The sequence below is a fragment of the Bos grunniens genome, chromosome 8, assembly GCF_055505025.1.
Source record: "Bos grunniens cultivar Pamir isolate PY7600 chromosome 8, Bosgru_T2T1.0, whole genome shotgun sequence".
NCBI lineage: Eukaryota > Metazoa > Chordata > Mammalia > Artiodactyla > Bovidae > Bos > Bos grunniens.
In genome coordinates, this window is record NC_141172.1 from 61,980,576 (window position 1) to 61,993,829 (window position 13,254).

Sequence of the window (13,254 nt, forward strand, 5' to 3'; positions counted from 1 at the left end):
CAGCTAGGAGGTGGCAGAGTATGGATCCAACCTTGGATCATAGTGTTTAAAGCTACCTTGTTATTCCTCCAAAGCCCACAGTGCAGGAGCCTGGGTTGGTGAATGCATTCCATTTCCTTGGTATGCAAATGCATTTTCAGAAGGCTGCCATATATATTTAATAATTGGTATGACCATATAATCTCTTGTCAGCCAGCTTCCTTTCTGCTGCAGGATGCAGATAAGAAAGAAAGAGCAGAGTGGACACAGGAAAATCCTACACACCTGTTGGCAGATTTCACTCTGGCCCAGAGTTACCTTCTTGATTTAATTCCCCAAGACTTCTATGTCTGAATCATGTAGGAAAATGACTTCTTGGATAAAATATTAAAAGGCCACACGTGGATGTTCACAGTCTCCCTCTGACAGCTCTGGTGATAATGGCTCAGAGGGAGAAGCGGGTTCTACAGCCTGCATCTGGGAGTCAGACGCGAGTCCTCTGAGATTCCTAAGCCAGGAACATGCTAGCCTGGGCTCAGGGGGCCCAGTGACAAGGAGTCAGACACAGGAAAGTGGTAGGATGAGCGACTAGCTCTGAGGGGGTTCAGGGCAGGGCTGCTAGAAGCAGGTGATAGCGCATCATCTAATATCTCACCTTCATTGACTGGTTTCAATATGCTGGGCACATGCGTGTGCTTCATAGGCACACTGTCCCTTTTAATCCTAACCCCAAAGCCTTATGAGGTGGGACCCATATTATGCATGAAGACACTGTGGCCCTCATAAGTTGCCACTGATTCTACTAGTTTCCTAGGGTTGCCTCAGAAATCTCCATAAACTGGGTGGCTTAAAAGGAATAGAAATTTACTCCTGCACAGTTCTGGAAGCGAGAAGCCTAAAGGTGTTGGCAAAGCTCCGCACCCTCTGGAGGCCCTTGGGGAGAATCCAGGGCCTGTCCTCACTTCTGGTGCTCCCAGCATTCCTTGGCTTATGGCCGCATCTCTCCTATCTCTGCTTCCATCTTCGTATGGCCTTTGCCTCTGTGTCCTCTCCTCTTCTGCTTCTTTTAATGACACTGTAATTGGATTTAGGGCCAATCTGGGTAATCCAGGATGGTATCATTTTAAGATTTTTAGTATAATTGTATCTGCAAAGACCCCCCTTCTAAATAAGGTTGCATTCCTGGGTAAGGATGTTGATATATCTTTTGTGGGTCACAATTCAACCCACAACATTACCTAACTTCACACAGTAAATGGCTAAGCTGGGATCTGAAGTTCAGCCTAACTCCACAGTTCATCTGCTCAATCGCTGTGGGCTGAAACTGTGTACTTGCCTGCTGTGTGACTGTAGCCATGCTATTCAACCCCTCTGTGCCTCAGTTTCCTCACCCACAGACTGGGGTAATAGACAATAATGGTAATACTTCATGAGGTTGTTGTGAGGATAAATGAGTTGATAAAAGGAAGCACCTGGAACAATGTCTGGCACAAAATATGAACCTCAACAAAAGCTGCTGCTATTATTACTTTTGCTACGGTTGCTATCAAGACAATGCAGCTTTGCTGGCATCCTAGATGGAGGCTGAGCAGACCTGCAACTGAGGATGAGGCTGGACCTGGAAGCAACGCTCTCAGATCTGAATTTGCTGGGTTTGAACATCTGCTCACAAGTGCTTCACTCTTAATGAAATATCAACCAGATAATCACAGATGAGAGACTTAAATATCTATAAGACAGCACTCTGCACAATGGATTATAATAATTTTCAAAGCATCAATGAAGGGAATGTTTCTTTAAAACAAAACCAAGTAAAACATAGAACCAATGCAAAAAGAAGCAGGAAGTATGAATAGACCAACAGACCAATCCCAGCAGAATCGATCCTGAGTCATCTAATACCACCTGGCCCAGGCTGGGGGTGTTTCCAAGATATAGGTCTTCTCAGGCCAGTCAGTTCATCTCTCTAGCCTGTTTCCCCATCTCCAAAACAGCAGTGTCAAGGTGCTTTGTAAACTGTGCCTGCTGTAGAAATGTGAGGCACTCTTATTATTACAGTATGTATTTGCCAGTGTAGGACAGATGGGGCCCTGGGGTTAGGTCCTCAATCCAGAAAAGGGCAGAGGGTGAGTGGGCCAGGCACTGAGAATTGAGATGACAATGCTATTGTCCCCTGAGCTCTTAGGAGGGACCCACATGTTGTGTCAGTGTCTTCCAAACCGAACTGAGCATCTTTGGGTCATGTTAAGTGTTCCATCCTATGTCAAGGTCGAAGTGATCCAGTATTTGAAGTTTAATCCACTGTCTCTTTAAGGAGAGCCAAACACTGGCAGAAATAATGAACATCCCACCAAGTGGCTGACGGTTCTATTTCAGAGAATCGTGGGTGCCGAGGTGCCTGGACACCAGTTCCCTTGTCCCTTGCTTCCCTGTCAGTTTCTGTGGTTGATGGCTTCCTGCAGCTGCAGGCCAGGTGTTTTTTAACCTGCCTAAAGTTCTGGTCTGCAACTTGCTCACCCTCTGACTCTCAACTGCAATGAAAAATGCTACAGAAAACAGAAATCTCGTAGTTTTTCCTTCTTTCCTATCCCTTGCTCTCTGTCTTCCATGAAGGAAACAAATGTTCAAATGATGATTCAGGACTTTCAGGAAAACGTGAGCGTGGAGGGACTCATTCAGGTCTGTGGGGTCTGCACATGTGAACCTTCCCAAGTGGCCCCCCTCCAACTCAGTCTGCATTTTCTTTGTCCCCATTGTGGTCTCTAGCTGGGGGTTGGAGGGAGGGGTGGTAGGGGGCCTGGGAGTCTGGGCTTCAGGGTTCTTGGATTCAGGTTTTTCTTCCCTCCTCTTTTAGGCTTAAATGTACTGTCCTGGGTCTGTTTCTAACTCTGGTATCCAAAGTGCAGTCCTGGGCCCTTCCTAGAGGTTGGTTAGGGTCTGGATTCAGAAAGTTACAACCCTGGCTGCACACTAGAACCCATGGCAATTGCTAAAATATCCCAATGTCCAGGCCTCTTTCTAAACCAATTAAATCAGAATTAATGGGTTGTGTGGCATAAGTACCAGTACTGTGAAAAAGATTTTTTCTGGGGTGACGTGACCAGGATTGGAAACTACAAATCTACTCTACCTTTATGTAAATAACTCTTACCGCTCAACAATTAAAGGATAAATAATTCAGTTACAAGGAATGGTCAAAGGACTTAGGTAGACATTTCTCCTAAGAAGACAATGCAAATGGCCAATAAGCACATGAAAAGTTGCTTAACGTCATTAGTCATTCAATAGCGAGTCTTATCAAAACCACAATGAGATACAACTTCATACCTGGTAGGATGACTATAGTCAAACATGCAGGTAAATAACAAGTGTTGGCAACAATATGGAGGCCCTGGAAAGCTCAGGCATTGGTGGTGGGAACGTAAAACGGTGCAGCCACTGTGGCATGGTCTAACAATTCCTAAAAATGCTAGAAAGAGTTACCATATGACAACACAATACTACTTCTATATATATGTGTGTGTATATATACACATATATACATATGTATACACACACACACACATACACACACACACCATCGTGGTTATCTGGGTCATTAAGATCTTTTTTGTATAGTTCTTCTGTGTATTCTTGCCACCTCTTCTTAATATCTTCTGCTTCTGTTAGGTCCATACCGTTTCTGTCCTTTATTGTGCTTATCTTTGCATGAAATGTTCCCCTGGTATCTCTAATTTTCTTGACGAGATCTCTAGTCTTTCCCATTCTATTGTTTTCCTCTATTTCTTTGATCACTGAGGAAGGCGTTCTTATCTCTCCTTGCTATTCTTTGGAACACTGCATTCAGATGGGTATATCTTTCCTTTTCTCCTTTGCCTTTAGCTTCTCTTCTTTTCTCAGCTATTTGTATGGCCTCCTCAGACAACCATTTTGCTTTTTTCCATTGCTTTTTCTTGGGGTGGTCTTGATCACTGCCTCCTGTACAATGTCACGAACCTCTGTGCATAGTTCTTCAGGCACTCTGTCTATCAGATCCAATCCCTTGAATCTATGTGTCACTTCCACTGTATAATCATAAGGGATTTGATTTAGGTCGTATCTAAATTATCTAGTGGTTTTTCCCTACTTTCTTCAATTTAAGTCTGAATTTAACAATAAGGAGTTCATGATCTGAGCCAGTCAGCTCCCAGTCTTGTTTTTGCTGACTGTATAGAGCTTCTCCATCTTTGGCTGCAAAGAATACAATCAATCTGATTTCTGTATTGACCATCTGGTGATGTCCACGTGTAGAGTTGTCTCTTGTGTTGTTGGAAGAGTATGTTTGCTATGACCAGTGTATTCTCTTGGTAAAACTCTGTTAGCCTTTGCCCTGCTTCATTTTGTACTCCAAGGCCAAACTTGCCTGTTACTCCAGGTTATCTCTTGACTTCCTACTTTGGCATTCCAGTCCTTTATGATGAAAAGAGCATCTTTTTTTGGTGTTAGTTCTATAAAGTCTTGTAGGTTATCATAAAACTGTTCAACTTCAACTTTCTTGGCATTAGTGGCTTGGGGCATAGACTTGGATTACCAATATTGCAGACATCCTGGAATGCAAAGTCAAGTGGGCCTTAGGAGAATCACTATGAACAAAGCTAGAGGAGGTGATGGAATTCCAGTTGAGCTCTTTCAAATCCTAAAAGTTAATGCTGTTAAAGTGCTGCACTCAATATGCCAGCAAATTTTGAAAACTCAGCAGTAGCCACAGGACTGGAAAAGGTCAGTTTTCATTCCAATCCCAAAGAAAGGCAAAGCCAAAGAATGTTCAAACTACTGCACAATTGCACTCATCTCACACGCTAGCAAAGTAATGCTCAAAATTCTCCAAACCAGGCTTCAGCAGTACATGAACCAAGAACTTCCAGATGTTCAAGCTGGATTTAGAAAAGGCAGAGGAACCAGAGATCAAATTGCCAACATCTGCTAGATCATCAAAAAAGCAAGAGAGTTCCAGAAAAACTTCTACTTCTGCTTTATTGACTATGCCAAAACCTTTGACTGTGTGGATCACCACAAGGTGTGGAAAACTCTTAAAGAGATGGGAATACCAGACCACCTGACCTGCCTCCTGAGAAATTTGTATGCAGGTCAAGAAGCAACAGTTAGAACCAGATGTGGAAAAATGGACTGGTACCAAATTGGGAAAGGAGTACATCAAGGCTGTATATCGTCACCCTGTTTATTTAACTTCTATGCAGGGTACATCATGCAAAATGCCAGCTGGATGAAGCACAACCTGGAATCAAGATTGCCAGGAGAAATATTAATAACCTCAGATATGCAGATTATATCACCCTTATGGCAGAAAGTGAAGAGGAACTAAAGAGCCTCTTGATGAAAGTGAAAGAGGACAGTGAAAAAGCTGGCTTAAAACTCAACATTCAAAAAACTAAGATCATGGCATTGGGCCCCATCACTTCATGGCAAATAGATGGGGTACCAATGGAAATAGTTATAGACTTTCTTTTCTTGGGCTCCAAAATCACTGCAGTTGATGACTGCAGCCATGAAATTAAAAAATGCTTGCTCCTTGAAAGAAAAACTATGAAAAACCTAGACAGCATATTAAAAAGCAGAGACACTACTTTGCCAACAAAGGTCCATCTACTCAAAGCTATGGTTTTTCCAGTAGTCATATATGGATGTGACAGTTGGACCATAAACAAAGGTGAGTGCCAAGGAATTGAAGCTTTTGAACTGTGGTGTTGGAGAAGACTCTTGAGAGTCCCTTGGACTGCAAGGAGATCCAACCAGTCCATCCTAAAGGAGATCAGTCCTGAATATTCATTGGAAGGACTGATGCTGAAGCTGAAACTCCAATACTTTGGCCACCTGATGCGAAGAAAAGTCCCCGATGCTGGGAAAGATTGAAAGCAGGAGGAGAAGGAGATGACAGAGGATGAGATGGTTGGATGGCATCACCAACTCGATGGACCTGAGTTTGAGCAAGCTCTGGGAGTTGGTAATGGACAGGGAGGCCTGGTGTGCTGTAGTCCATGGGGTTGCAAAGAGTCGGGCATGACTGGGCAAATTAACTGAACTGATACTCACATACACACTCAAGTACATACCCAAGAGAAGTAAAAAATGTGGTCACACAAAAACTTGTACATAAATGCTCATGGCAGCATTACACAAAATAGTCAAAAAGTGGAAACTACCCAAATACCCATCAACTGATAAATGGACAAATGAAATGTTGAATATATCCATATAGGGGAATAGCACTGAGACATAAAAAGGAATGAAGCACTCATACATGCTACAACATAGAAGAACCTTAAAAACATTATGCTAAGTCAAAGAAGCAACGTACAAAAAGTCACATATTATTGTACGATTCTATTGGTATGAAACCACCAGCATCAGCAAATCCACAGAGCCATGAAGTAGATCAGTGGTTTCCCGGGGCTGGAGAGGAGGAGAAATACAAGGTGATGGGTAAAGAGAATAGGTTTCTTTTAGGGGTGATGAAAATTTTCTGGAAGTAGATAGTGAGGATGGTTGAACAACTTTATGAACGTACTGGATGGCATCACCAACTCGATGGACATGGGTTTGGGTGGACTCCGGGAGTTGGTGATGGACAGGGAGGCCTGGCGTGCTGCAGTTCATGGGGTTGCAAAGAGTCAGACATGACTGAGCGACTGAACTCAACTGAAAACCACTGCAGCATATATTTTAAAACCAAACTTTATGGTACATGAATTATATCTAAAAAAAGATATCTGCCATGCATAATGGCTTGGAAAGGGCTACAAGTGGGAGCAGGCCTGCTTAGAAAGTCGTGGTAACAACAATAAACAACTTAGTGACCTACGCAGTGACGGTTCTTGACTCATCGTCCCTGTTGTGCAGTGTGTGTGAGCGTAGCTCTGCCTCACAGTGCCCCCTCTGGGATGGGAGACCATGGTACTTTGGACCTCAGTGGAAGGAGTGAGGTGGTGGATTGGGATAGCATTTGGTAGTAGAGTGTGCAGGACTAGCACAGAACTTCTCAGAGAATATCCCACTGATCTTATCATAAGATTGCCCTAAGACTGGCTTCATTCAGTTGTTCAACTAGTACTTATTGAGTGCGTTCTACGCACCAGGCATATTTGCAGGTACTGGGGATACAGCAGTGAATACACAATTTTGCCTTCTCCCTATTCTCATGGAGTTCACACTCTAGTGGAGGGTGGGCAGCTGTGAGTGATGGAATGTGGATGGGAGGCACTACAGTAGTCATTACGGCTGAACATCAATACTGATTTCTTTCTCTCCTGGGTGCACAGTAGGTCTGCTCTTTCTTGCCCTGCTGAACCAGGCATGGAGAATTAACATGTTAGGGTGAATGAAATATGAGTGGAAGTAACATGTGACAGCTTGGAATGGGAACTCTTGCCAGGCATTCTTTCCCTTTGCCACAATAGCCATCCTAGAAGGTGCCCCACCAGCTGTGTCCTGGGGTGAGGATCTGCGGGTGGAGGCTACAGTTGATTCTCTGTGAACAAGTGCTACGATGAGCAAAACCTAGCACACCCAGTCCTCTTTCACTTTCACCCTCTGAGAGACATTACATCCAAACCCAATCCTGGCTCATATTTTAGAAAAGCAAGCCCAGTATCTCAGCACATAAGGCAAACACAAAACCAGGAATCTGGAGACATGTGTCATGGAGAAGGTGACAGCCCATCCTGTGTGGATCTCATCTTGCCCATCAGACTGTGCAGACCACACGGGAGCCTGAGTGTGGCACACAGTAGGACTCCCATCAATGATGAAGGAGCGACTGGGTGACACACCATTTACCAAGAGGTGGGCTGGTTGGAATTCCCCCACAAAACAGAGGCAATGTCTCCGTGTTGCCACAGCCCATGTTTCTGCCAACATGGACATGGCAGGAATCATATTTAAAGGCTGTCTTTGCTCAAGAACTGGAACGTCTTTACTAAGTGGTCAAAAGATGCCAGTATGGCAGATAATTTTCCAGCTGCTTTGCCCCCATGGCGCTTGGGAAGTCCTAGTACACAGCCCACCACCTGCAGAGCACCTGGACAGGTAGAGACCAGAGGATTTCTCACCACAGGGCCTTCCCCTGGTGCAGTGGGATCTGCATCTTTAGCTTGGTGTCCTGAGGGGCCTCAGCAGCCCAGGTACCTCCTGAAGACACTAGGGAAGCCAATCAGGAAGCTGAAACAAACTGCAGTCTCCCATGGACACAAGATGACTTCTGAGGAGAGATGTTCCAGAAACCCAGCTGTGGGTTTCGGGCAGAGTGGCCTGTCCACAGCCGGGGCCCACAGTGCCGATGGCAGCTGGAGCTGAGCCGGGATTCCTGCCAGAAGGTAAATGTCTGCATCCTTACAATGTCTCTCTGGCATATCATTCCAGTTAAATCTCGCCCAGTGTTCTCAGTTAATAACTTAATCTGGAACTTACACCTTGTCTCCTCTCCCAAAGGACCTGAGGTACCACATAATAAAAGCCCAAACACAACAGGACAGTTAAAAATAAAGACGAACGCTCAGAAGGCGAGATAATCCTTCAGGAACTCGAGAAACGATGGTTATGATGGCTGAGTGTGGAATTTGGCTCCAACTTTCTGGCAGCCAAGGTTAAACAGAAAACAGAGTGGCTTATTCAGTAGCGATTGCTTGATCAAAGGAAGGAAGCAGATGCAAGTTCATCTCGGGCGGGGTGAGGGTAGGGTCGGGGGTGAGCACAGCCCATTCCCTGGCACTTTCGTGAGGATCTATCCCTGTGGATCTTTATCTCTGGAGCATTAAGTCACACACTGAACAACAGTCTTATAGAAAATGCTGAATCATTCTTCAATTGGCAGCTTTAGCTTTGTAAGTGGGCCCTTGATAAAAGGTGAGAGTGTAATATTAAATTAAATTGCAACTCGGCAAAGACATTTCTTGGTGAAGTCAGCTTAATGGGCCCAGACAGATGGGGTGAATTCGGACATATGGAGGCACAGGGAGAGAGTTCCAGGTGGAGGGAACAATTTATTCAGTAAATATTTACCGAGTACTTACTGCGAGCTAGGCCCTGCCAGTGGGTGCTGGGGACACGCAGATGGCCTTGGCCTCTGAGGAGGTCACAGACTAGGAGGGGCCAGGTGCACAGACAGATAATTACCAGTGTTGTGACCAGATGAGGGGCCAGCAGGGTGAGGCAGGGGCCCAGACAGTGGCATCCAGGGCAGCCTGCTGTTCCAAAGGCTCCTGGAGAAGATGCTTCTGACCGCCTCTTGAAGGTCAAGTAGGAATTTTTAGCACGGAGATGGCATATTGGGGTGGGAAGGAGGGTGTCCTGGGCAGAGGACAGCAGGTACATGGGCATGGGGGGAGAGAGTGGGACATTCTGGAGAAGTGCCAATATTAAGGGGAACTGAGCACAGGGGCTGAGGGAGGGGGCTGAGAGATGAGGTGGGGCAGGGGGCAGACATGAGGCCAGATCATTGAGGGCCTCCTGAACTGCTAAGGAGTGAGCTCACCCTCTGGTCAATGGTGGGGGCAGGATTTAAACAGCAGAATGACAGGGTCAGGACATCAGATGGTGTAGCCCCTCTCCTGGAAGGGGTTAGGGTGCTAGGGTGCTCTCAGCAAGTGGAGCCACCCAAGGTCCACGACCCTGGCTGGGATGAGGTTTGCCTCGGGTGGGGCCTGAGCAGGCAAGATGGCTTGCTATGAGAGACCTGTCCTGCTGTTCAGGGCTGGCAGTGATGACCCACTGGCTAGAATGTGACCTTGATATTGAAGCCTTGGGCTACCAGGATGCCCAGGGGCAGCCCACAGAGCAGGGTGCACCCTGCACACCCCTCACCCTGGCCATTCTCATATTTCTTATTTCAAAATGAACAGTGTGAGATGGAGCTTGGACAAGCTTTATGAAGATACCAGATGTGTCTGCTTTAGGATTGGATTTTTTTTTTTTTTTCAGCACAACTATAGAGGGAGGCAGAAGATAAGAGTTAAAATTATTTAAAACTCTTATGTATTTGCCTCTTCCAATATCTGTTTCCATAGAAACGTAACTGGAATAAGACACCAGTTTCAGTGCCAAGTGCAGCCCGTGACTTCCAAAGCCCCCATCTGCTTCCAACAGAAAGCACCACCAAAGCACAGAATTTGGAGGGAAGTTTGAAACACTCCTCTGGCCCAGAGTGCCCTTTACTCAGTTACTGTCCGGATGGCCAGAAAGCCACAGAGCGCAGAGCCTAGGTGGTTCCTGGGGTAGACTGCCTGGCAGCCCGTGCCGCCAGCCTGCTGCCATTTCTGTGAGTGAGCGTCACACACGTGGCTCCCATGGGTGACCATCTGCACGTGATTCCGTCTCTGCTGCCACCTGTCTGGGAAGCAGATGGGAGGAGCTCAGGGAACACAAAGCAGCCTGGGGATGCTGCCTGAGGGGCTGCTGGGGCTTCAACGCTGGTGGTCTTTAGTGCTGTCGGCCTTCAGAGGTCATCTCCTCTCCCTTTCAAAACCCCTTCAGAACAGCTAGGTGGAGGCATAGGCAGTGGCCTGGTAAAGAAGGAAGGCTTGGAAAAAAGCAGACAACCCTTCCATCTAGATTCACAGGCTGTCTTCACACCATCCTTATACACTGCTTTCACTATGGGGGAAATAATCTCAAATTATTTTCCTTAAAAGAAAAAAAATTCCACTTGGGTGTGTGTGTATGCACACACATACACAGTGTCAGTTCTTGGTTTTCATCTTACTTGATCTAAAAGCAGCATTTGACATGCTTCATCAAAACTTCCTCCTTGAAACATTTTCTTCGTTTGGTTTCCTAGACACCAGACTCATCTGATTTTCTTCCTGTCTCTATGGTTTCTCCTTCTAGGTCTCCTTTGCTGTTTACCTCCTACTTTCCAGACCTCCAAACACTGGGGTAACTGAGGGTCTGTCCTTGGTCCCCTTCCTGTCCCCATCTATGTGCCCCCGCCCCGGCCCCGGTGCTCTCACCTAAGGCTTTGTGTCATCTATATGTTGACTGCATCCAAGTTCCCCTCTCTAGCTCACATTCTCCCTGAACACCACACCCATATGTCCAACACCTACTCACCATCACCACTAGTAGAGTAGGTAGACAAAAAAAGAGAGTTTTCCCCTTTTTTCTAAGAATACAAATTGTATTTAAAAAATCTTTTTAACATATTTGGCAGATTTGTCCACACCTGCTACATCTGAAATACAGAAACAGCCAATCTTCCCATCAGAGTCCATAAAGCAGAGGATGCAAGGGGTGAGGTGCCATGCAGGAGCACTGAGGACTGGGACACATCATTGAGGTGGAGGCAGCCTGTTAGTCCTTGTCTTGGCTGGAAGCCTTTGTCTCTGGAGACCTCTCCTTCCTTCTTCAAACACCTCCCATGCAGGGACAGCTTTCTCTCCCTTGCCCCCATCTCTGGGGAGCTCTCTCTCCTGGCTCCCCACTTCCTTACTGATCACCGGGTCAGAGTCCCCTTGCCTGACCTCCTCCTGTTTCCATCATTGCTTAGCAATTCCTTGGGCTCCAGTCAGGGTGTCTTCACTCTGACTGGACCCATTCCCTGGGTGACCACACTCACTCAGCCCCACATCTCCCATGCTCAGTGTGTTGACCACCCCTCTCCCAAATCCCTATCTACTGGAAGAACTGCTCCCTGGGCTCTAGGACCCGGCATCGTCTTCTGAGGGCTTCTGCCCAGAAAGAACCCCTCACATTCCCTCCAGAAACTGCTCCTCATTCTGTACCTGACCTCGTGATGAGGTCCAGTGTCCATCTCCCATTCCATCACCCATCACCCAGTCAGAAGTCCGGGCAGCGCCCTTGCTGCCTCTCTCTCCTTCCCCCTTAGAGTTGATCAATCGCCAAACCCTGTCACGTCTGCTTCTGTGATGTCTCTCAAATCTACCCACTTCTCTCTGTTCCCACTGCAACTGCCCTGCTTTAGATCTCCATCAGCTCCTGCCTGGATTACTACAAAAACTGTCTGAGCCATTTCGGCCCTTTGGCCTCACCCCTTCATCTGTTCTCATCCTGCAGCCAGGAAATCTGATCATGTCACTCCCTGATTAAATGTCTTTAATTTTGAATTTTAAACTCCTCTGCTTAGCAAACAAGGTCCCTAATGACCCAGGCTCCACCTGTGTCATCATTTGTCCTTTCTGTCAGCTCCCCAGGCACCCTCAACTTTGGACAGCAGAACCATGTTGTATATATTTTTAAACCATTTAGAGAAAATGATAAACTAACATCAAGTTTAATGTTGAGAAGCTAGGTGCTTTCCCTCTAAGATCAGAAAGCAGGCAAGGCTGTCCTTTTTCACATTCCTGTTCAACATTGTACTGGGAATGCTAGCTGACACAGAAATAAGACAAGAAAGGAAACAGAAGGTATATGGACTGGGAAGGAAAAAACAAAATTGTCCCTTTTGTTGATGACATGATTATGTAGAAATTCCTAAAGAATCAACAAAAACACTCCTGGGACTGACAAGCAATTATAGCAAGGGGGTATGACTCAAAAGACTTGGTAAGATGCAAAAGTCAGTTGCTTTCCTATACAATGAGCAATTGATTTGAAATTTAAAAATACACCATTTATATTAGCACTGAAAACAAAGTAAAATATTTAGGTATAAATCTAATAGAATATGTATAAATTTGTGAGGAAATCTATAAAATTCTGACAAAAGAAATCAACGTAGAGCAAAATAAAAAACTATTCCATGTTCATGAACAGAGACACAATATTGTCAAGATATCAGTTTTTTCCAACTTGATCAATAAAGTCAACACAATCCCAAACAAAGTCCCAGCAAGTTACTTTGTGGATGTTAACAAACTAATTCTAAAATTTACACAGAAACACAAAGACCCAGAATAGCCAACACTATGCTGAAGAGTAAAAGTCAGAGAACTGATACTACTCAACTTACTCAACTTATTAGGACTTAGTGGTTTCACTGCTACAACCCAGGGTTCAATCCCTGGTTGGGGAACTAAGATCCTGCAAGCTGTGAGACATGGCCAAAAAACAATAACAACAAACAAAAACTAAAATATACAAAGAATTCTTAAAACTCTAATTAAAAAGTGCATAAGAGATCTAACCATATACCTCACCAAAGAAAAAATGTAAGTGGCAAATAAGCATATGAAAAGATGTTCCACATCATATGTCATTAGGGAATTGTACATTAAAACAGCAATGTGGTACCTCTACACGCATTAAAATGGCTAAAATCCAAAATAC

The 13,254-nt window shown here is 45.3% G+C and overlaps 1 protein-coding gene across 4 annotated transcripts in view; it reads right to left on the minus strand.

The window, feature by feature from the left end:
• GABBR2 (gamma-aminobutyric acid type B receptor subunit 2) overlaps positions 1–13,254 on the minus strand; it is a 370,697-nt gene that overhangs the window by 38,363 nt on the left and 319,080 nt on the right. Inside the window, exon 14 of one of the 4 annotated variants that reach the window (XM_086416039.1) lies at positions 10,139–10,356. The exons of 2 other annotated variants lie outside the window; for them this stretch is intronic. In XM_086416039.1, coding sequence (XP_086272165.1) covers positions 10,300–10,356 — 57 coding nt within the window. In that variant the 3' untranslated portion in view covers positions 10,139–10,299. Of the gene's footprint in view, positions 1–10,138; positions 10,361–13,254 lie in introns of those variants that run through there. One more of the 4 variants, XM_086416037.1, reaches the window with a different exon arrangement.